The sequence below is a fragment of the Marmota flaviventris genome, chromosome 4 (assembly GCF_047511675.1).
Source record: "Marmota flaviventris isolate mMarFla1 chromosome 4, mMarFla1.hap1, whole genome shotgun sequence".
Classification (NCBI taxonomy): domain Eukaryota; kingdom Metazoa; phylum Chordata; class Mammalia; order Rodentia; family Sciuridae; genus Marmota; species Marmota flaviventris.
In genome coordinates this window covers 136970589-136992620 of record NC_092501.1, presented here as the reverse complement: position 1 = coordinate 136992620, position 22032 = coordinate 136970589, and the positions used below count along the sequence as shown (strand labels likewise).

General features: G+C 30.8%; 1 protein-coding gene across 4 annotated transcripts in view; it reads left to right on the top strand.

Moving 5' to 3' along the window:
• The window catches only part of Nbea (neurobeachin), a 639704-nt gene that overhangs the window by 205680 nt on the left and 411992 nt on the right, over positions 1-22032 (top strand). For all 4 annotated transcript variants that reach the window (XM_071611544.1, XM_071611543.1, XM_071611542.1 and 1 more), the window contains exons 28-30: positions 3528-3696; positions 5336-5431; positions 16118-16556. In XM_071611544.1, the coding sequence (XP_071467645.1) occupies positions 3528-3696; positions 5336-5431; positions 16118-16556 (704 nt within the window). The remainder of the gene's footprint in view (positions 1-3527; positions 3697-5335; positions 5432-16117; positions 16557-22032) is intronic.

The following is a 22032-nucleotide window of genomic DNA, read 5'->3' as shown; positions in this document are numbered from 1 at the left end:
GAAAACTCAAAAAGCTTAACATAAAAAAGACAAATAATCCAATTAATAAACGGGCAAAGTAACTAAGCAGACACATATCTGAAGAAGAAATATGAATGGTCAACAAAAATATGAACAAATGTTAAATTGTGTAGCAATTACAGAAATGCAAATTAAAACATACTGAGATTCCATCTCACTCCAGTCAAAATGGCAGTTATAAAGAATACAAGCAACAATAAATGTTGGTGAGGATGTAGGGGGAAAAGGTACTCTCATACATTGCTGGTGGGACTGAAAATTGAGGCAAACACTCTGGAAAGCAGTATGGAGATTCCTGAGAAAACCTGGAATGTACCACTTTTGGACTCAGTTATCCCACTCCTCAGTCTATATCCAAAAGACTTAAAAACAGCATTCTACAGTAATGCAGCCACATCTATGTATATAGCAGCTCAAATCACAATAGCCAAGCTATGGAAACAATCTAAGTGTCCTTCAGTGGATGAATGGATAAAGGTATATTACTCAGTCATAAAGAAGAATGACTTTATGAGATTTGCTGTAAATGAATGGATCTGGAGACTATCATGCAAAGTGAAATAAGCTAATCTCAAGAAACGAAGGTGGACACTAACCCACAACAAGTGGGGGCAGGCAGAGGTAGAAGTTCATTGGATTAGACAAAGGAGAATGAAAGGAAGTGAGGGAGGATGGGGACAGGAAAGGCAGTAGAATAAATCTGACATAACATTCCTGTGTACATATATGAATATACCACAGCGAATCTCAACATAGTGTACATCCACAAGACTGGGATCCTAATTAGAATATGATACATTCCATGTTTGTAGGAATATATCAAAATGGATTCTGTTATGTAGAACTAAAAAGAAGAAACAAAAAATTTTAAAAAGATAATTTTATGCATCACAGAATAATGTATTTTCTTTTAATAAAAAAAGGTAAGCCAAAGCCACAATGAAATACACATTCCAGAATCATAACAGGCAGAAAATAATAAGTGATAGCAATGATATGTGGAAATTAGAACTCTCAAACCTTGCCAGCAGGAACATAAATAGGGCTTCCACTTGAGAAAACAGTTTGACAGTTGCTCAACAGGTCATATGTATAATCATCATATGACCTAACATTTTCATTCTTAGGAAAACATCCAAGAGAAATGAAACATGCCTTTGCACAAAAACTTGCACATCGTGTTCCTGGTAGCCTTATTCAGAATAGCCCACATCTAGAAATAAATCACATGCCCTCCAAATGGTATATGAATAAGTATTATAAGACACTAAAAGGCCATAAAACTTGAATGCAACAAGAAAGAAAACTGTGAAAGAGGTATGTTACAAAATTTTGGGGGGACAGGTTCTCACTAAGTTGTCCAGATGCAAAGTTGCAGAGGAGGCCCTCAAACTTAAAATTCTCCTATCCCAGCTTCCAGAGTCACTGGTATTACAGGCATGGGCCACCCTGACCCATCAAGAGAGACCTATTTGTTCGTAAAATACCTAAGCAAGTGAGCTCATTTCTATAAAAATTTAGTCATTTTTCAAATGTTTAGCTTCTGTGTTTATCAGGCTTTATTTTCAACAACAGAAGTGTGAATAAGTAGTACAATTGGCTTAAAGACCTGAATTTAAAAAGATAAAGAAACATTCTTAATGCCAGGAGGGAGAATTTTATCTTGACTGTTACCATAGTGCACACTTTCTTTTATTTACAACTCTACAACTTTACTGTAGAAAATGCATTCATTTGTTCATTCCACACATACTGTTGAATGCCTTCTACTGCCTAGTGCTGAGTTTCTTGTTATGAAAGTAGAGCTTGTTCAAAATAAGGTCTATCATAGCTTGAGCTATGTGTGAATTCATTCTTGATGATATCTTTTATTAGTTTGATTTGTATTTCATTTCCTTTTATAGTAACTACAAAGTGTTTGATTAAGTTCCTTCTGTTTATGCCATTGACATTATAATGCAAGAAATACAGATTTTAAACACTTCTTAAGAAACTTTCTCTAGAAAAGTTATTTATCACCTAGTGAGAAAAATCGTATATAAGTAGTGTATAAAATCCTAAATCATACTATTTCAGAGCACATTTTATCAATTTTAGTCATTTTCTTCATTAGTTGTGTTAATTTTTCATGACCTCAAACCATTAGTAAATATTTCTTGTTTGCTTTCTTTTCTGATAAGTGCATGCAAATTCTGAATCTTGTTTGCTTGTGCTTAAATAAATACTAAATCTAAAATACTCATTAATGAAGTTATTAGAATTGAATGCATACTTTTCTTATTTCTGTTTTTTTTTTTAATCCTGTTATCTGTGGACCATGGTTTCTACCTAAAAATTTCATTTTAGAAGAATCATAGAGAAGATTTTATATAAGCATTTGCATTTGATTCTTTAGATACAAGTGTCATTGAAAGTGTTATTACAGGGAGCTGGGGTTGTGGCTCAGCGCTTGCCTAGCATGCATGAGTCACTGGGTTTGATTCCCGGCACCACAAAATAAATAAATAAATAAAAATAAAGTTCTAAAAAAAAATGGTTTCGAGGTCATATAAATTACCCTTCTAACCATAATTTCCCAAAAGATGGTTATGTAGGCTTTTAAAATAGAGCTCTCAAGGTTACATGCAGTTTCTTATATTTTGAAAAGAAACCCATTATGAAGTTATATTTTCTCCCGGACTGCAGTCTGCTTTTTAAAACTATTATCTCCTTAACTGGCATGGCCCATTTGTATCACACTCTTTGTCACTTTGCTGTTCTCCTCTGGAAAAAGTCCATATTACCATTGAGGTTTTGAAATGAGGAGCCTCGAATATTGGTATTGTTTTAGATGTCATTTTTCCTGTGCAGAAGAATTAGATTATTACTTTTTATCTTTTATTGCAATCAAAGATTGAATTTGAATTTTTTAAAGCTACCATGTCACCCTTCAAATTCGTATCAAACTTGTATAAAATTCATCTTTTAGGCTCTTTTATTGTTTATATTTCCCTCATTTCATAGTCCATATATTTTCTTGCTCAGGTCCTACTGTATTAAAATTTTATACGTATTTCAACTATAATTTTATATTGTTAATTTAATTCAGTTATAATAGTTAAGCTCTTAAGTGTTTAAAATCTAGAACATTAAATTATTCCCTTCAAATTTGTGCCACCTGCATATTTTATGAACACATACACTATATTCCAAATTGTGTATATTACATAGTATAAATAAAAATGGTAAAGAGATCAAAGGATAAAATTTTGTGTCCTATTTAACAAAATTTCAACATTTTAGTTTTTTAAAATTATTTTTAACCTATAACTCAGATAATACATTTTTGAAGTTTCATATATATGTTTACTTGATAAAAAATAACAATATATACTTAGCAGATTTTAATATAAGTTAAATATCATTTTGTCTCCATAAAGAAAGCAAAACAGTAGTAGTTGCTTATATTTTAAGAACATAACACTTAAAAAATTTTGAGTGTCCAACTGCCTTTTCATTCTACACAGGATGACAGCAAGCAGGCACAGTTCTTAGCTCTGGCTGTTGTTTACTTCATTTCGGTTCTGATGGTTTCTAAGTATCGTGACATATTAGAACCCCAGAGAGAGACTGCAAGACCTGGAAGCCAACCAGGTAGAAACATCAGACAAGAAATAAATTCACCAACAAGTACAGGTACTTTATTTTTTTGTTTGTTTGTTTATTTTTCACCACCATTTATTTCCCTTTCTTTTTTTTTTAATTTTTACATTCATATCTGAACTGGACTTGCTCATAATTATCTTAAATAATTATTATTTTTAAAATATTTTTGTTTATTAATTTATTTTCATATGGTGCTGAGGATCAAACCCAGTGCCTCACACATGTGAGGTAAATGCTCTACCACTGAGCTATAGCCCCAGCCCCTATCTCAAATAGTTATAAATAATTGGTATGTGAATGCCAAATCAATATTTTAATTCCATAAAATGTGTGAATGATATTTTTATAATATTTGATATATATATATATATATGAGTGCAGCTTTGGTTCTACTGTTTCCTATTTATTAATAACAAAAATCAATTAGCCATACCACTATTTAATATGCATGTGACTCATACTTTTAAAAACATTTCTTCTTTTATTTTTAGAACAAGAAAATTAAGAGGTCCTTATAGAGTTGTTCAAGACTAAGAATAAGCCAAAATATAAATTTTTATACCAAGCTGGAAAATTAATTTTCTTCCTTCCCTTCTTTCCTTCTTTGTCTATCTTGCTTTCTTCTGCTGTTTACAGTTATTTTACTATCTAAATAGCCTGTCAGTTATTCATGATATATAAGACACACATTTTAAATTTGTACAAGCTGTACAAAATTTGTACAAAGTGGCCTCAACTAAAATCAAAATCGAGTGGAGAGAGAACATCATAGACAGTAAAGACCATCTTGGGTCATGTTGTCTTGCTCATTTGCAAAACACACTCATTTTGCTGAAGTTCTTACATTACCAGCTTTGTCTACTCTGCTTGAAAACAATAACCATATTTTCTGGCAACTTACATTTTAGTACCATGAGGTGCTTTCAGTGATTTGTATTTCCCACCAGGTGTTTACATCAAGGTTTTTTCTCTCTTTTTTTAGTGTAACCTTGATTACTCAGTGGTTATTTCAGGTGTCATGGGGTTAATTTTTAGTTGAAATTGCCTTTCCTTAATTATTACAAGTGATCTATAAATTAAAAGGATATTTTTTAAAAAGTGAGTAGAAATTAGTGGTCAAATCTCTGCATCTTGTTTTCTATAAGCATATCAGATCTTATTTATCTTTCATTGCTAATGTATAGATAAGGATTATATTTTAGTTATAATATTTTGCTTTTATATGTCATGTTTACTTTTAACATAGAAATTTGATGTTATTTCATTATAATATAGTTTCACTTTTAATTTTATTCTACCAATTGAACATCATCCTCCCATGCTAGTTTATGTCCTTTCACAATTTCAGACACTAAGACTTTATCTTATTTTTACTTTTTTCTTCATTTTTAATGTGTTCATATCTATCATGTCTGTATAAAATAATTTGATAGTATACTGAACCTTCTGGTTCTGATTTTCTTGTGTATTTGTATGTCTCTATGTGTGGTACTAAAATTACTCTGAGTATATTGATTATCTTGACCTCTTTTTCTCTTCAGAGATACATTCTTTGTTGCTAGTACTGTTTACATGTTGCAGTAATATAGGATTGGCATGGATCTTCAGTGGACCATGTTCCAGGTTGTTACATGCTGCCTCAAATTTGATTCCATGATTTTCTCCACAGTTGTGGTCATACCATCTATCCCTCATCCAAGTTTGAACCATGGATTCCTTGCCAAGTTAATTCCTGAGCAGAGCTTTGCCCACTCATTTTACAAAGGTAATATTGACCTCATCTCCTGACCTGTTTGGTATTCTTATTTCATGAGTGATTATAAAGTTAATGTTTCTGATGTCATTGTTTATAAATAAGTACATACCTCAGGTTTCACGGATATATGATATTTGTATTTATGCCTGGAAGTTGAGAATAAAGTGATATAGTATTTGTACTTGTATTCCATTACATTTCTTTAAGTATCATCTGCAAATTGAGGATACCTAATTTTATGTATATTAATATACATAATGGTGGAATATACTAGAGATTGTGAAAGAGTCACATCATAGCGTGACTTAAATTAGCCCACAATGCAGGCTACTCTGGATCCACTAGAACAGAGCTTAAAAACAAGACTTGAAACATTACACTGATCTATGCTATTTAAATTCCAGTTAGACCAAAATGCCAATACTCTTTAAAGAAATGCAGACAATACTTCACCAAAAAACATAAATTAAGTATTAGCATCCAAGAAAATATTACTAAGCAATGTAAAGAGGTTGAAAAAAGGGGTGCATAAACAGAAGAAAAAAGTCAACAAACAGGAGCAGATTCAGAAACAACAGAAATAGTAGAATTATCAGAGAAGGACATTAAAATAGCCCTTATTCATGTGTTCAGGATGTTTTTTCAATTTAAAAGGAAAAGTGAGCACAATGAAGTGAGGACTAGAAGATGGAAAGTAAAAGAACCAAATTGAAGTTTTAAAGATGAAAAATATTAATACCTTTCAAATGATAATTTCTGTGAGTACTATTAACAAGATGTTAGTTGTTGTGGAACAAAAGATCGTAATAGACAGAATTCTGTGATAGTCCCAAGATTTTCCTTTGTATACTCTCTACAAAATTCTTGGGATGGTGGATGTGATGGATTTCTCTATTGTGATTAAGCTGTTATTGACACAGGTGCTTAAAGGTTTTTTTATGTATAAAAACAAGACATCTGTAATAAGAGATCATTTAACATCTTCCTTTCCAACTTAGATCCAACTTTTGTTTCTTCTTCTTTTTTTTTGACCTAATTGCTCCAGTTGGGACTTCAGTACTATGTTGAATAGAACCTCTCTTTTTTCCAACATTGTATCTCTAGTCCTTGCATTATGCTTAGATGTAATTATAGTAAAATATTTCTCAAGTAAATGATTAAGTTAGTGGGAATACTAAGCAATTTTTATAAATATGAGTATTCATGGTAGCCTGAAAATATGTTTAGCTAATAACCATGTGAAAATGGAAACAAGGAATTTAACTATAACTAATCCTAAAAGCTATAGAAGCTTTTTGTTAGTTTAATAAGAAGAAAGTTAATATTTACATGGAATTACAAAGAAATAGGTCCTATTATTTTATGATCTGTAAGAAATGAGTAGATGTAATTTATGAAAAGAATTTATAAAGAAATAAAACAATTAAGATAATGTAGGGGCTGGGGTTGTGGCTCAGTGGTAGAGCGCTTGCCTAGCACTTGCGAGGCACTGGGTTCAATCCTCATCACCACATAAAGATAAATAAATAAAATAAAGGTGTTGTGTTTGACTATAACTACAAAAAAAGCTAAAAAAAAAAAAAGAAAAGATAATGTACTGATATAAGAATAGACATATGTCATAGGAAGTCAACAAATAGGCTACAGTGTCCTGTATGTTAATATGTAAACATTCCATATATTATCAATGCAAAGGGAAGCATCATTTGGCAAAGAGTTACCAAGTGGCATAACCATTTGTAAAAATAATTAATATATTGTTATCTCACATATTATGTGACATAAATTCTATGTGTTAAAATTTAAAGGTAAGAATGAAACTGAACGTAATTATGGAAAATTAAAATGAATACTTATGTATTATCATAACATCATTTTAAACCATTAATATCAAGAGCTGAAACTGTGAAGTAAAAAGATATGACTAAATAAAAGCTTTATATATCTATATGGCTATATGTAAGGCACTATATGGCTAAATTAATAAAATAAAAAGGCAAATACAAATAGGAAAAATATTATATATTTATATGATAAAAGTTAACAGACTTAATGAGTAAAGAGCTCTTACGTATCAAAAGAATATACAATAGTGATTGCAAAAAATCAAATGTATAACAAAAGAAAGACAAGATGCAGTAAAAACAAAGGATAAAATTAAAGTACATTAATATCAAAACAAAAATATGTCACAGTATGCCAAATTGGGCAGACTACTGAAGGATGAGAATGTAAATATATATTCTATATGTATATAACATAAAAGTGTTCATAAACCTTTTTCTTGTACTTTTTCTTTTAGAATTATTTGTTAAGGAAACAAAGATATATCAATTCTTCAAATACATATTTTTAACCACCCAATTTTAATTTATTGTATAATTTGAAATACAATTAATATTTATTAAATTGTTTATTTATATGAACAGTTTTTCAGTATTGCAAATTTTTAATCTCCTGCTTTTAGATTAATTTTTAAGTTGTAAATAATCATTCTGTGGATACATAACATTTTTAAGAACTTTAGTACATTCTTATCAATAAAATTTTGAAGAACTCTTATTGAGTACTGATGTTGAATATATTATATATTTTCATTATTTAAAGGTAAAAATCATATTACTTTTTCCTAACAATTATTTTGTTTTAATTTTAAATACTTAAAATATTATAAATGTGGGGCTGCACTGGAGCTCAGTGGCAGAGCACTTGCCTAGCATGTGTAAGGCACATGTGGTGCTCAATCCTCAGTACCACATAAAAATAAATAAATAAAATAAAGGTATGCTGTTAATCTACAACTACAAAAAAATTTTAAAAACATTATAAATGTGTTTTCAGTATTATTAAATTTAAAAGAATCTGTTGACTTTTAATTCAGTTAATAATTCCTTCAGTATATATCTTCTCAATAAATTAATGATTTCCTGCTACATGCTAGGTACTAAGGATATATAATAGTAACCAAAATGTTTTTATTTCCACAAAGCTAACAGTGTAGCAAGGGAGATACACTTTTATAAATAACACACTTAAGTATGTATTTGAAAAGTATGTGTATCCTAAGTAATACATTTTTAAGTCAGTATAAAATAAGAAATATAATTTAGTTTGGTAGTTGGGAATGCCTCTCATAGAGTTGACATTTATGCTGAGAACCAAAGGATGAATTCAGTTTGGTGAAAAGAATCGGGACAGTGAGTGGAAACAAATTCCTGAAAACAGCCACAAGTTCAGAAACATCACTTGGTGCATTTCGGGAACATATGTTGGTAGAATATAATAAGGGAAAGAGATGCATTCCATGAGTTAGATATAGGTAGGCAAGAATCAAATCATGTAGCTAAATCATGAAGGATCTAGTTTTAAAACATGCAGAGTGTTGTATTAGTTTTCTTTTGCTTTATCAAAATTATCACAGACTAGGGGCTGGGGATGTGGCTCAAGCGGTAGCGCGCTCGCCTGGCATGCATGCGGCCCGGGTTCCGTTCTCAGCACCACATACAAACAAAGATGTTGTGTCCGCTGAAAACTAAAAAATAAATCTAAAAAAAAAGTTATCACAGATTTAATGACAAAAATTATTATTTTTCAGTCCTGTAGGTCAGTACAACATGGGTTTCAGTGGGTTAACATCCAGGCATTAGTAATGGTAATGATGTATTTCTTTTTGTAGACTCAGGGAGTATCCATTTTCCTTTCCATGTCCATTTTTTAGAAGCCACCCAGATTCCTTGATTCATTCCTTCCTTCTTCCATGCACATTTTTCTGTTGTCACACCTTCCTCTGATCAGGTAGAAAAGGTTTTCTGCTTTTTTAAAAAAAAATATTGTTTTTAATTGTAGATGGACACAATGAATTTACTTTATTAATTTTTCTTTAAATGTTGTGCTGAGGATTGAATCCAGTGCCTCACATGTGGGAGGCAAGCACTCTACCACTGAGCTACAACCCTAACCCAGGTTTTCTGCTTTTAAGGACCTGGATAACTCAAGATAATATCCTCTTTTCAAGGTCCTTACATGTCCTTCTTGCCATATGAGGCAAAATATTTTCAGGTTATGGAAAATCGGACTTGGACATTTTGTAATGTGAAAAAAAAAACTTTTTTTAAGTTTTCGAGTCAGAATTGGAACATTGATCAACTTGATTACATTCCCATGATCTTTAAAATTCATAGTGAGATTTACTTTATGCTATACACTATTCATACTTCATGTTCTTGAATTATCACTATAATTGCCTCTATGATTATATGCCCATTTTATAGATAAAGGAATAAGGATGAGGAAAGTTAAATGACTCATTTTATTTCAAAATGCTAATCAATGATAAATAAGTCTTGAGTGAAACTCAGATAGTCTGAATTTCAAAACATAATTCTTGACCATTATATGCCAAATTGTGGCTTATCTAACTGATACCATTAGAGTTATATTGTATTTGGTTTTATTTCTTTGTCTGCAATTCAAGAAAAGTCTGAGACCCATATGTTGGCATTTTATTTTTGGTGTTAATGGTTGCCTCCATTATATTACCGAAATGCATATATATTTCTAAAGGAATTGTGGGTTTTATTCTTTGAAAGAACGAGAGCAAAAGCACAAGGTAGGGCAAGAGAAAAATAAAATATTTATGTATGAATATTTTGTAAGTTCTTATTGATGATTTATTCAAAATGTGAAAATTGAAAGTACATTAAAATTTATATAATCTGGAGATAAGATTTACAGGAATAAATGAAATAGGAATCACCAAAGTACTGCTTCTCCAAAAAAGCTGTAAAAACACTGGAAGAAACTGTCAAAATGAGCTTTTTTCGTTCTCTAGAAAGTAATCAAATTCTTACAACAATCCAAACAGTATTGATTTTAGAAAAACTGGACAACCTTCCCAAGATCAGCAATCTTCATAGTGATTTAACTCACCCTATTGCTGTTCCCTCTACTCAGCTATGTGGTAGTTTGAAAACCAAAGGCAGACAACCATAGTACCTGTGAAAACTAGCAGCTAGCAGACACCATAAAGGAACAGACCTGTTTGGAGTTCTTTGGAAAGTCCTGTTCCTACAGCATTGAACTTTTTGAGCTGAGAGAAACTCCCTGAGAAAAACTTCATTTACTGGGTTTGTTATTATTTATCCTGATCCAGAGTTTTCTTGGTGGGGAAAACCCTAGCTCCCAGACATTTGCTGAAAAATTATTAGTCATTTTCTTAACATTATAACTACCTCAAGTGATAGTGCCATTTGAGGTAAAGAAGAATCTTGCCTCTCAGCTTAAATAACTTTGAGAATGAGATATTCATATTCCTAGTACTGTACACAGCCTAAGAAAGACCTAAGGCCTCATTCCCTCACCTTTGCTGACCTTGAGGCCCTGAGCAAACAAGACTACAATCTAAGGCTGAGTTTTAAACTGTAGGAGCAGTTGTAAGCATGCTCCCTCCCACCTGGGAACTTCTAGCATGGAGTGGGAGAGATTGGTCTAGTACATTTAAGGCAATGTCTGTCAAATCATTAGCTGATTACCAAGGCAACTGAGTAGAGATCTATGGCCACAGGTGATAGAAAAGTATATTACATAATTAGTTCAAGAAAGCCAATAATAATAACAGGGAAGGGTCTGATTTCCGGGATTGCCACATTATATTATCTAAAATGTCCATAACAACAAAAAAAATTGTGAACCAAGCATAGAAATAGGAAAGTATAGTCAATACTTGGGTGACTGGGGAATGAAGGTGTAGTTGATGGAAAATACTTCTGAGGTGGCCCAGGTATTGGACAGACACTTTAAACCAATTGTTACAGATATGCCCAAATAATTAAAGGGAACCTTTTCTGAAAAATTGAAAGTATGAGGATGGTGTCTCACCAAATAGAAAATATAAAAAATGAGATAGAAGTTAAGAAAATTAAGAACCAAATAAGAATTCTGTAGTCAAAAGTTAAAGTGAATGAAATGAAAAATTTGCTGGAGGAATTCGGCAGAATAAAGCATCAGCATAATTGAAGATAGGTTACTTATAATTATCCTTCCCTGAGGAAAGAAACAAATAAAAAAAAGAGTGTAACAAACTTGTGAGATACCGTTAAGTGAACAAACAAACACATACTGGAAGTACTTGAGGAAAGGAAACAGAAGGATAAGGACAGAAAGACTATTTCAAAGATTTGACCTCAAAAATCTCCCAATTTGATAGAAAATTACTTATTTGAATATCCAGAGAATTTAGAGTACTTTAAAAGTAGTAAACTCAAAATAAACTCACACCTACATACAGTATAGTCAAAACATGAATCAGAAGACATTTTTGTTGTTTCTTAAAACAGTAATTCAGAAGATATAATTATCTATTTTAAGTTTATATTTCAGTAATAACATTGAATTCCTAAAGTTGTATTTTTTCATACTTTTAATAAAGGAAGCAAGCAAACCTTTATATAAATATCACAACTAATTTCTCAATGCACTGCAGTCTTTTTGTGTATATAGAAAATGAACTTTAATAATAATTTAAAATCTTTCAATGTACTTATTTCTTATTTTTTTCTTTGGAATCAAAGTTAGATTTTATATAAATTAATTTAGCATTTAAGGATTTAATGTAAATAAAATGTAAATGTAATTATATACATGCACTTTTTATTTTATTTTAAATTCGTGTGATTTAATTTTAATATTACCACTTGAGCAAATACTTAATATAATTTTTAATGTTGTGCTAACAAGCAGCTATATGTTTCTTTTCATGTTATTCCTCATTTAGAGAGTTTAGAAAATAGCAAATTTTGTACTTTAATATGTAAAACATATTAAAACACTTTATAAATCACTGTAGAACAGAAAGTTTGGATGAAAGAATGTGATAAATGAGGTCAGCATGTAAACATCATAGCAGTTGTTGAACTTAACCCCATATTTTTTTTACAAAATATATTAGATGAATTCATTAGAATCAAAGAAATACAATAAGAAAAAGAGGCATCTGACATCCAACTGCTTGTTTCTGACAAGGTTAAGATCACTAAGTCTGGTAATGTTTCTATTTGTGTACCGATATGGCCTATTGCTATAAAAATCAATGAGAATTATTGAAAACTTACAAGCCCACTGTCATTAATATGACCTGCACAGGTTTATTTATTCTTTCTCTGTTGCCCATGCCAAATTTTCTATGAAAGTCACTTGTTTAGTGTACTTTGGTGTCACAGGGATTCATTCTGAAAAAGTAAGTTATCTAAGCTGTGCTGAAATTTATGGGTATCAGGTGAGAGCATGCACTGTAAATGCTGTTAATGCATGATGAGAAATTAAGGTAGGTTTCTTGACTGTTTATCTTTTTGTTTGTAGTTGCTATTATAACAAAACTTTTATTTTTATTTCTATGGAACACAATCACAAGATGTGCTTTATAAAACATTTATTTGATACAAACATTGAAATATAAAATTACTTCTTACTTTTTAAAATTATTCAGTTTTAGTAAAAATAAAATTAAGATTTTCTTGGTACTGTATAAATATTCAGATGAAGTATTTGAAAATATTCTAATATTAAATATTAACCCATTAAGTTCCAAGTTTTTAATTTTGTGACTATTTCAGCAAAATTAATGTGGGTGTAAAGTTACCATAAATGGTATATTTGTTGTTCAAGGTTAAAGTTTTTATCGGTGTTCTCTATGTAGGATGATGGTAAATTTAATAAACTTTCAATTGTGTTTATAATTGAGATATCAATGTTTATATTGCAGTTTCAAATATCTCATTAGTACATTATAGATGTTAATGTTTTTTGTCAGTCAGTTAATTTAGAGATAAGCAAAAATTTGTGTAGTGTGTGGCCAAAACTTTGGATATGATAGCTTGTGGACACCAACTCAAAGATTCTATTTACTTAAAGATTTTACTAGTGAAATACTCATATTTCATTCTAATGCAACTTGAAAAGTTTTTGTGTAATTCTTAACATAAAACACAACAAATAAAAATATTTAGACATCATGTTAATGTAAAGCCAAAACTCCATAAACCAAATCCACAAATCAGCTAAATTCAGACTAAGAGCTAGACAAGACTATATATGCTATACCTTTTAATAATTAAACACTATAAGAAAGGTTAGCCTATGCTAGAACCATGATACTGTATTTTTTGTTATTTTTTCTTTTAGAGTTGTTATATCTCTCACTTCCATTCTGTGTCCTTGTGTCATTGACAAGGTCACCATTGATGTGCAGCTCTTTCTTGACGTTTTTCCACAATTTTTTTTCAAAACAAGTGCATTATATGTGTGTAAAGGTGTGTCAAAATTAATTCAGGTAATTCTAGTAGTGGAACAGAACACCTCAGACATCTATATTCTCAGGTTATTTCATCAACTTCCAAATTTTCTATTTTTACCTTAGTTTGATTCTAAAATGTATGATTATTTTTCTCTTGGCTTACTGATATATATATATATATATATATATATATATCTCAGTTTCTACAGACTTCACTGATACAAATATAATTAATTTTTTCTCTTGAACATTCCTCCTATTTATCCTCTTTTCTCAGTGGCATATTACCATATTCTCTTGAGTTATATTTATTATTTTTATCTCTTACCTGTTTTCTTCTCTAGTACTTTTTCAAGTGTTGTTGAAATTGCCTTTAACACTTTATTGCAGTGATTTTAATTTTTAATCTTGGAAACAATAAAGAGTACATCTACTCTGTTCTTCACATTGATCATTCAGTATCTGAATATTATTACTGTATTTCCCAGATTAATCTTTTTTTCATTCCAATGACCAAATTAACAAGCAAACCAAACTAAAACCTATTTAATAAATATAAGAAAAGCTGCAACATAGCATTTTATTATGAGAGATGTATTTTTTTAATCAATTGAAATGAGTATTGGGCATTTGGTAGATTAAATAAAATGAAGAGTTTGTTTTATCTTATATCAAACTATCTATATCACTCAGATCAATAGAACAGGATAATAGAACAGGAGAATAAAATTCTTCTGGCTTTTGAAACTTGGTAAATTTATTCTGAAATTCATCTGGAAAAAGTAATAAATTTACATATTCAGTAAATTTGAATGTTATGCTATTAATATACATTCAAGAGATTAACAAAATTGTCTAAGTGACAGGGCCAAAGATTTGTGAGTGTTACTAGGAAATCCCAGCACATTATTTTCAGTCCCTTAATATGTGGGTACAAAACCTTCAACATGTTTTTATGCCTCCCAACAATGAAGAGATCTTATAAATTAGTCTGCCTTTCTTATTTAACAAAGGATATACTTAAATACAAGGAAATACAAATAGTTAACATATAATGATTATCTACATTATATAGGAAATGCAAATAATTTATATATTTTCTCTTAACAATATCCTTATTTTGTTTTTCAAAATGACTGCGTTAAAGACTGTTAAATTTACATATATTCATATTTTTTATATTGTTGATGTATTAATTAATTTATTTGTATGTGGTGTTGAGAATCCAACCCAAACCCTCACATATGCTAGGCAAGTGCTCTACCACGAGAGCCCAGATTATATAATTTTTTCTTTAAAGAAAGAGAGAGAGAGAGAGAGTGAGAGAGAGAGAGAGAGAGAGAGAGAATTTTTTAATATTTATTTATTTTTTTTAGTTTTTGGCAGACACCATATCTTTGTTTGTATGTGGTGCTAAAGATCGAACCCAGCACCGCGCGCATGCCAGGCGAGCGTGCTACCGCTTGAGCCACATCCCCAGCCCCAGATTATATAATTTTTAAGGTAGATTTTGCTAACATTTTGTTATGTGAAGAACTTCATCATATTAACTTTTATATAATTAGATTTGATAGGAATTTGACCCTTTTTTAACTTTATTTGTTTGTTTGTTCTTGTGTGTGAGGTGCTGAGGATTGAGCCCAGTGCCTCCACTGTGGTAGGCAAGCTCTCTACCACTGAGCTATAGCCCCAGTCCCAGCCCTAGAATTTGACATTTTTGATATATTTTTCATCGATTTTAATTAGGAACATGTGCATTTCATATCTATATAGACATATACATATGTTTCCTATTTATTTTTTGCAAATTGAAGTTTATATTTATTCACAAAGAAGATGATCATAAAGGAACATACAGACTACATTCTTGAGCATTTATTCTGTAATTAATTTAGTTTTGAACTAGTTCACATTTTACACATTTTTAAGTATTTTATGTATTATATGTAATTTTAAAATAATATGTTTAACTAGTTTAAGTATTTTAGACATTTTGTTATTGGTTATTGAAATACCAAAGCAGGTATAAAATTACTTCATATTTTTAAAAATCATATATAATTGATACCTGACAATGAAAAATTAAAGGGGAAATTCATATAATAATTATTAATGAGATGCTTCTGCAAATTATAAGAACAGTTTCCTGATGCTGTTAAAGGCATTAGTTTTGAAATTGCAGATGATTTTTGAAAGAAACAGGATCGTTTTGATGTTTGCTGAGCAAAAAAAAAAAGTGTATATGGATGATGTCTTGTAACAGAGTTGTGTTATTATGCACAATCATGATTGTGCAAATTTTTTGTTTCTCACATTTTATTTTTTTATTCCACTGCAAGAACATTTTATTAATAACACAAAGTTTTTATTAATGAAACTTTTAAAATTAAATTCTTTCATTACAGAAACACCTGCTGCATTTCCAGACACTATAAAGGAAAAAGAAACACCAACGCCTGGTGAAGACATTCAGCTAGAGAGTTCAATTCCTCATACAGATTCAGGAATTGGAGAGGAGCAAGTGACTAGCATCCTGAATGGGGCAGAATTAGAGACTGCTACAGGCCCAGATGCCATGAGTGAACTCTTATCCACTTTGTCATCAGAGGTGAAGAAATCACAAGAGAGCTTAACTGAAAATCCCAATGAAATGTTGAAGCCTGCACCATCCATATCTAGCATTAGTCAGACCAAAGGGATCAATGTCAAGGAAATTTTGAAAAGTCTTGTGGCTGCCCCTGTTGAAATTGCAGAATGTGGCCCTGAACCTATCCCATACCCAGACCCAGCATTAAAGAGAGAAGCGCAAACAATTCTTCCTATGCAGTTTCATTCCTTTGACAGGTAGGTATTGAATTTCTTTTTCACAGTGCTCTATTTGTAGAAGGAAAATTAGACTCTATTAATTGAATTTTATGTAGAAGGACCTCAAAAGCTGTATTAATGTAGATTCCCATTACAAAGAATATCAAAGAGATAGACCAAGCTGATGCATCTCATAGGACATTTTAATGGATTCAGAAAAAGATTTTCAAAATGATGTGGTAAATATTACATTGAATCTGAAATAGAAAACTCCAGATTTTGGTTATAATCCATCATCAAGGGGCCCTGGCGCAATGGAGAAGTCATTTTTCTCTTTGGACTTGTTTTATGTATAAAGTGGGACAGAGAATAGGCAAAATATCTCTAAGACCTAGTATGTAAATCTAAATGACATTAATTTCCATTATAGTATTATAACATTCTATAATAATTCTTGGATATTAATAGCTTGCTCTAAGTATAAAATTCAAATTCAAATTTTAATTGGATTTATGTTAAAAAAGTAAAAATCATTTGAAATAATCTTCCGTATAAGATTTTTAGTATCAGCAAAAAAGGCATATCTTGTGGCATATATTGGACAAATAAATATTCTTGAAAGGCATTTTGGCATTTAAATATCTAAACCATTTATAATGTGACCCATATATCTGTGTTTAAATATTTAATCACTAAAAGAATTTGTTAGAAATAATGAGTTCTTTTTTCTGTTGCACTATTTATGCAATAAAAAGATAGTTCAAGTCTGGTTCTGTGGTGCATGTCTGTTATCCCAGTGGCTTGGGAGGCTGAGGCAAGAGAATCACAAGTTCCAGGCCAGCCTCAGCAACTTAGCAAGGTCCTAAGCAACTTAGTGAGACATTATCTTAAAATTTAAAAACAAGGGGTAGGGGTGCTGGGCTATAGCTCAGTGGTAAAATGCCAGTGTTCAATCCCCCATTCCAGAAACAAAAGTGAGTTTAAAGCAGTGGAATAAATATTTTGGAACTAAAGAATCTGCACATATACTATATCTAACTATTTAAAAATGCGTACCATCAAGAAAATATTTAAGCACAAGTTCAAACAGGGAGAAAAGTCAAATGTAATGATTCTCCATCAGCAGGGCCATGTCTCTGTAGGGTACAGGGAGAGAAGTCATTTCAGAAATTCTTAGAAATGAAGTTGGAATAATCATATATACACTTTTATCCTAAAAACAACAACAAAAACTATTATATTAATAATAGAAATCACAATAACTCAAGTTTGATAAATTTATGCACAAAAAGTTGTAGTATACACTTTTGGTAGCTTTCCTATTTCCTCTTTTCTCACTAAAAAAACCCTTGATTTTGTCCTGTGACAACTTTTCAAGGCAATGAATGCACCATGCCTGGTCTGAACATGTCCTGACATCTTCTTCACAGTCTCCTGTGCAGTGACTGTGACGATATTCCCAGTTCTGGGAAATAAGGGTAGAGGTGCTCAATAGATCATAGAAAGCCTTGATGTCATATTAAGGATATCAAACTTAATCCTTAGCTTACCTTACAACCATACAAAGTATTGCTGATATTCCCATCTTAAAAGAGAAAACCAAGATTGAATAGCTTGACAAAAGGTATATAGCTACTAAGTGGATAAACTGTAACTTGAGCCCAAATTTTGTTTTATAGTTTTTGTAGCATGCAGGAAATTCAAGAAAGCCCCCCTATCTTCAGGAATGCAACCTAGTTTGAAATAATTGAGAGCTGATCAAATGAGTCAACGTAATAATATATTTTATAAATATTGATACAGTGGTGGCAATGTGGTTATTATTGATAAACAAAAGGTTGATCAGTACACAATTTAAATTCCAGCACTGAAAGAGGCATCAAAACATCATACAATTCTCATTTCTTGCCTGTGCTTTTTAAATAAAGGCCCCTGAATTGCATACAACTGAAAAAAAAGAAAATATTTTAGGTAGTCAACTATTACTACCAGTAGTATTTAAATTTGACCACTGGGATTCATACATGTTGCAAATTATGTTTATATATCAATGTATAAACTTAAGAATATGTTGGTTTACTATCTGAATTATATCATTATTGATGTTTGAAATGCTTTTTATACCAAAATTTATACCAAAATTCATGTGTTTTTGTGGTGATTGTCATGCAGGTGTTTTTATTTTTAGAGAGACAAGATTGAGTGAAGAAATCAAATGTTTCTTAGGATATCAAACTAGAATGTCAAATATATAGTCAAATAAAACATGTAGGGCTGTGCTAGAGCGCTTGCCTAGCATGTGTGAGGCACTGGGTTCGATCCTGAACACCACATAAAAAAAATAAAATACAGGTCCATCAACAACTAAAAACTAACAAACAAACAAATAAAACATGTATTCAATATTTTTTCTCTTCAGTAGCCAAAATTCTTTTTTCTAATGAGAGATGGTAAATTTTTATATTATGGGGGTATAGGTATAGCAATAAAACCATTAAGATAGGTTGAGTTATCCTTTTCATATACAAATGTGATTTAAACTCTGCCTGTGAACTCTTTAATATCTATCTCTTGAAAAATTTTTTTGTAACTCTATATGGCATTAATTTCCATCTTGGTTATAAATATGAATAAAATAATTTTATTTTCAATGAACTTACAGGAAATAGAATGTTTGCAAATAATTGTCATTGACAAGACAAAATATGTTCTGTCAAAGTTTTTAAAATGTAAAAAATGGTGAGACTATAAAATATCAGCAAATAGTTCCTCTTATTTTTAGTTTTTTGTGTTAATATTATATTCATATATTCATTCATATAGTGAATGTTCCTTAGTCCATTTCACATTGATGTCCCCTATTTCACATATGTGGTTTATGTTTCTAGGATGTATTTGTGTGTCTTGTTTCTGAGTTTGTTTAAGTATATGTCTTTAAGTGTATGTGCTTGTAAATATCTATAAGTCTATATCTAGAAATCAAAGTTTCAATAATTTAATATAGGGTTATTAATTTTTGTGTCCCGTCTTAAATCATATACTTAAAGTTTTGTTAAAATGCAAACTGATAAATACAAAGAATTATTGTGATTTATATAAGAGAATTCAGTGGAATAAAGGCTAAGTAAAATATTTTTGTTTTACTTTGGATTATTATTAAGAATTTTTTTTCTGTAAAACTTAATCACCTGAGTGCCAATGTTCTTAGCTACTCAAAATTTATTATACTTTTGAGAATATTGCTTTAAAAAAATAAACCTCTCCATTTGTTCATGGTAGCATTTGTGCAAAGTGCAATGGGAATGGAATCATTATTCTAAATTGCATAAGTAGAAATGAAATTGAAGAGCACAAAGCATATTTCAATTCTTTTTAGGAAAAGAGTCTCCAGTGTAGTTAATATATGCAGTAGCTCAAGTACTATCAAATGTAAATGATGAGGTGATATTGATGAAAGGAGGGGATTGAGGTCTCAGGGGGCACTGATGACGGATTGAACAGAAGCGGCCTTGCACTGCACGTAACTCAAGTCTGTCGTCTTCACTACTCAAAGCCATAATGGGAGGTGGCAGTCTGAAATGAGTTGCCACGGCAAAGAGTATTATTTTTGAAATGCTTTCACACAAATCACTAGGCCCTGCATACAACTTAGTTTCATGCTTTAATGTCATCAGGAGGCACAAATTGGTGTGTCTAATTGTTTGCCACCTGCCAGCAAAATGAGCTGCCAGCCAGCCAGACGGGTTTGATTGTCTGTCAGCCATTCAATAGATTGAGAGTGACAACATCAAAAATTTAACTTCAAACTCTGAAGCTTTGAGCAGCTTCTCAGAGACATCATCCCACAAGTGCTTCTGGACCACTGCATTTTTCAATTATATTTCCCGTGTATTTCTGCCATTTGCCTTTTCTGTCTTAAGATAGCCATAATTACTTTATGAAGAATATAAACATATTTCTGAAGCACTAAAGTCTGAAATCCAAGTTATGACATGTCTTTTAACATCAGATTGAATTCCTTGGAAAATAGGAACCAAGATGACAGGTTTTAGAATGAAAGTCCAGATTGCTACCTGTTTTAAACACAATTATCATGGGTCTTACCCTACCCGTGAAGCATTTTACATTTTTATCCTTAGCTTAAAAATAGATATACATTCAGTTGCTTGATTTTTTTTTTTTTGTGACTAAGTCATGTTTCCTAATAATATGTTATCCCAGTAGGAATCATCTGTGGTTTTACTTTTGTTGACCAATTATTTATTAATTCTATAGCAGACATGATAAAAATGTATGCATTGTACTTATTATGGACTGTAAGTTTGGAAATAAGTTCTTAAATCAACTGATGTAATTTGAATTCTGTTAACTTACATTATACATGGGTACTTCTCCCCATTCAGGATGAAACATTAATGAATTTCAGTGTTTTGAATTTTTTTTTTTAGTAAGCAAATTGCAACATCAAATTTTGAAACATTTATACTTAATAAACTTTTTTCTTTTAGGATTAGACATTTCATCCAATTACATGTGAAAGATTATGTAAATGTTCTCATTTACATATGTAGGAAGTTATGATTCCTTTTATTTTCTCTAATCATTTGTGTTATGTGCCTTTGATTATAGTAAGTGTATATATTTATGAAGTGTAACAAGTATATATGAAATGTAAAATGCTAGAGATCCTCTAGTATTCTTCTGTAGTGAGGAAGAATAATATGTATAGAGAAATGCACTTTTGAACAGTATTTCCAAATTTCTTTTACTGTGTGGCAAAGAAAAAATTCGAAAGTTTTGTTTCTACTAGGAAAGCTTAATAATCTCATTTTATTATTTACATAGCAAATTACAGAGTTCTCCTAAAAAATATGAGTAGGGTAAATATTTTCTTTATGGTTTCATTGATTTTTAACGTTGGTTTTAGGACTACGAATGAAAATTCAGGGAAAATAATAAAGAAATGTGTAGTAGAGTTGAAAAGCTCTTATTACATTGATTTATTTAACCTTCGAATTTTGTAAGTACAATTCTGAGGACTTTACTTTCTGTTCATATTGTTTTCTATTATTTGAAAAAGGTATTTGATTATATTACTTAAAAGATGAAGTAGTTAATGTAAGTCAAATTGATTATAAATCTGTCAACTTTTACAATTCAAATTTTCAATTTCTATTTACTGTAATTAATCTCTGTTTTTATTTTACTGAGTGTCCTGGGTGTGTATTGGAAGGCCGGTTGCCAGGAGATGCAATTTTGACTGAGCATGGCTGTATCCTGATTTCCCCAATGTTGTCTTTGTCTTTCCTGGCATTAACATAAACAGTTCAATAAGCTGTATAAAAATCTCTTTTTAAGTAGGTGCTTTAATAAAATACTCAATTATTTCTTAAATATCCTTTTCCTGTTGGTATTCTAAAATATTTTGGAAAGTAGATAAGCATACTAGATGAAAACATCAGAGCAATAAAAGCATCAGACCCCCAAATTACCTACATTATAAAATCCTACAATA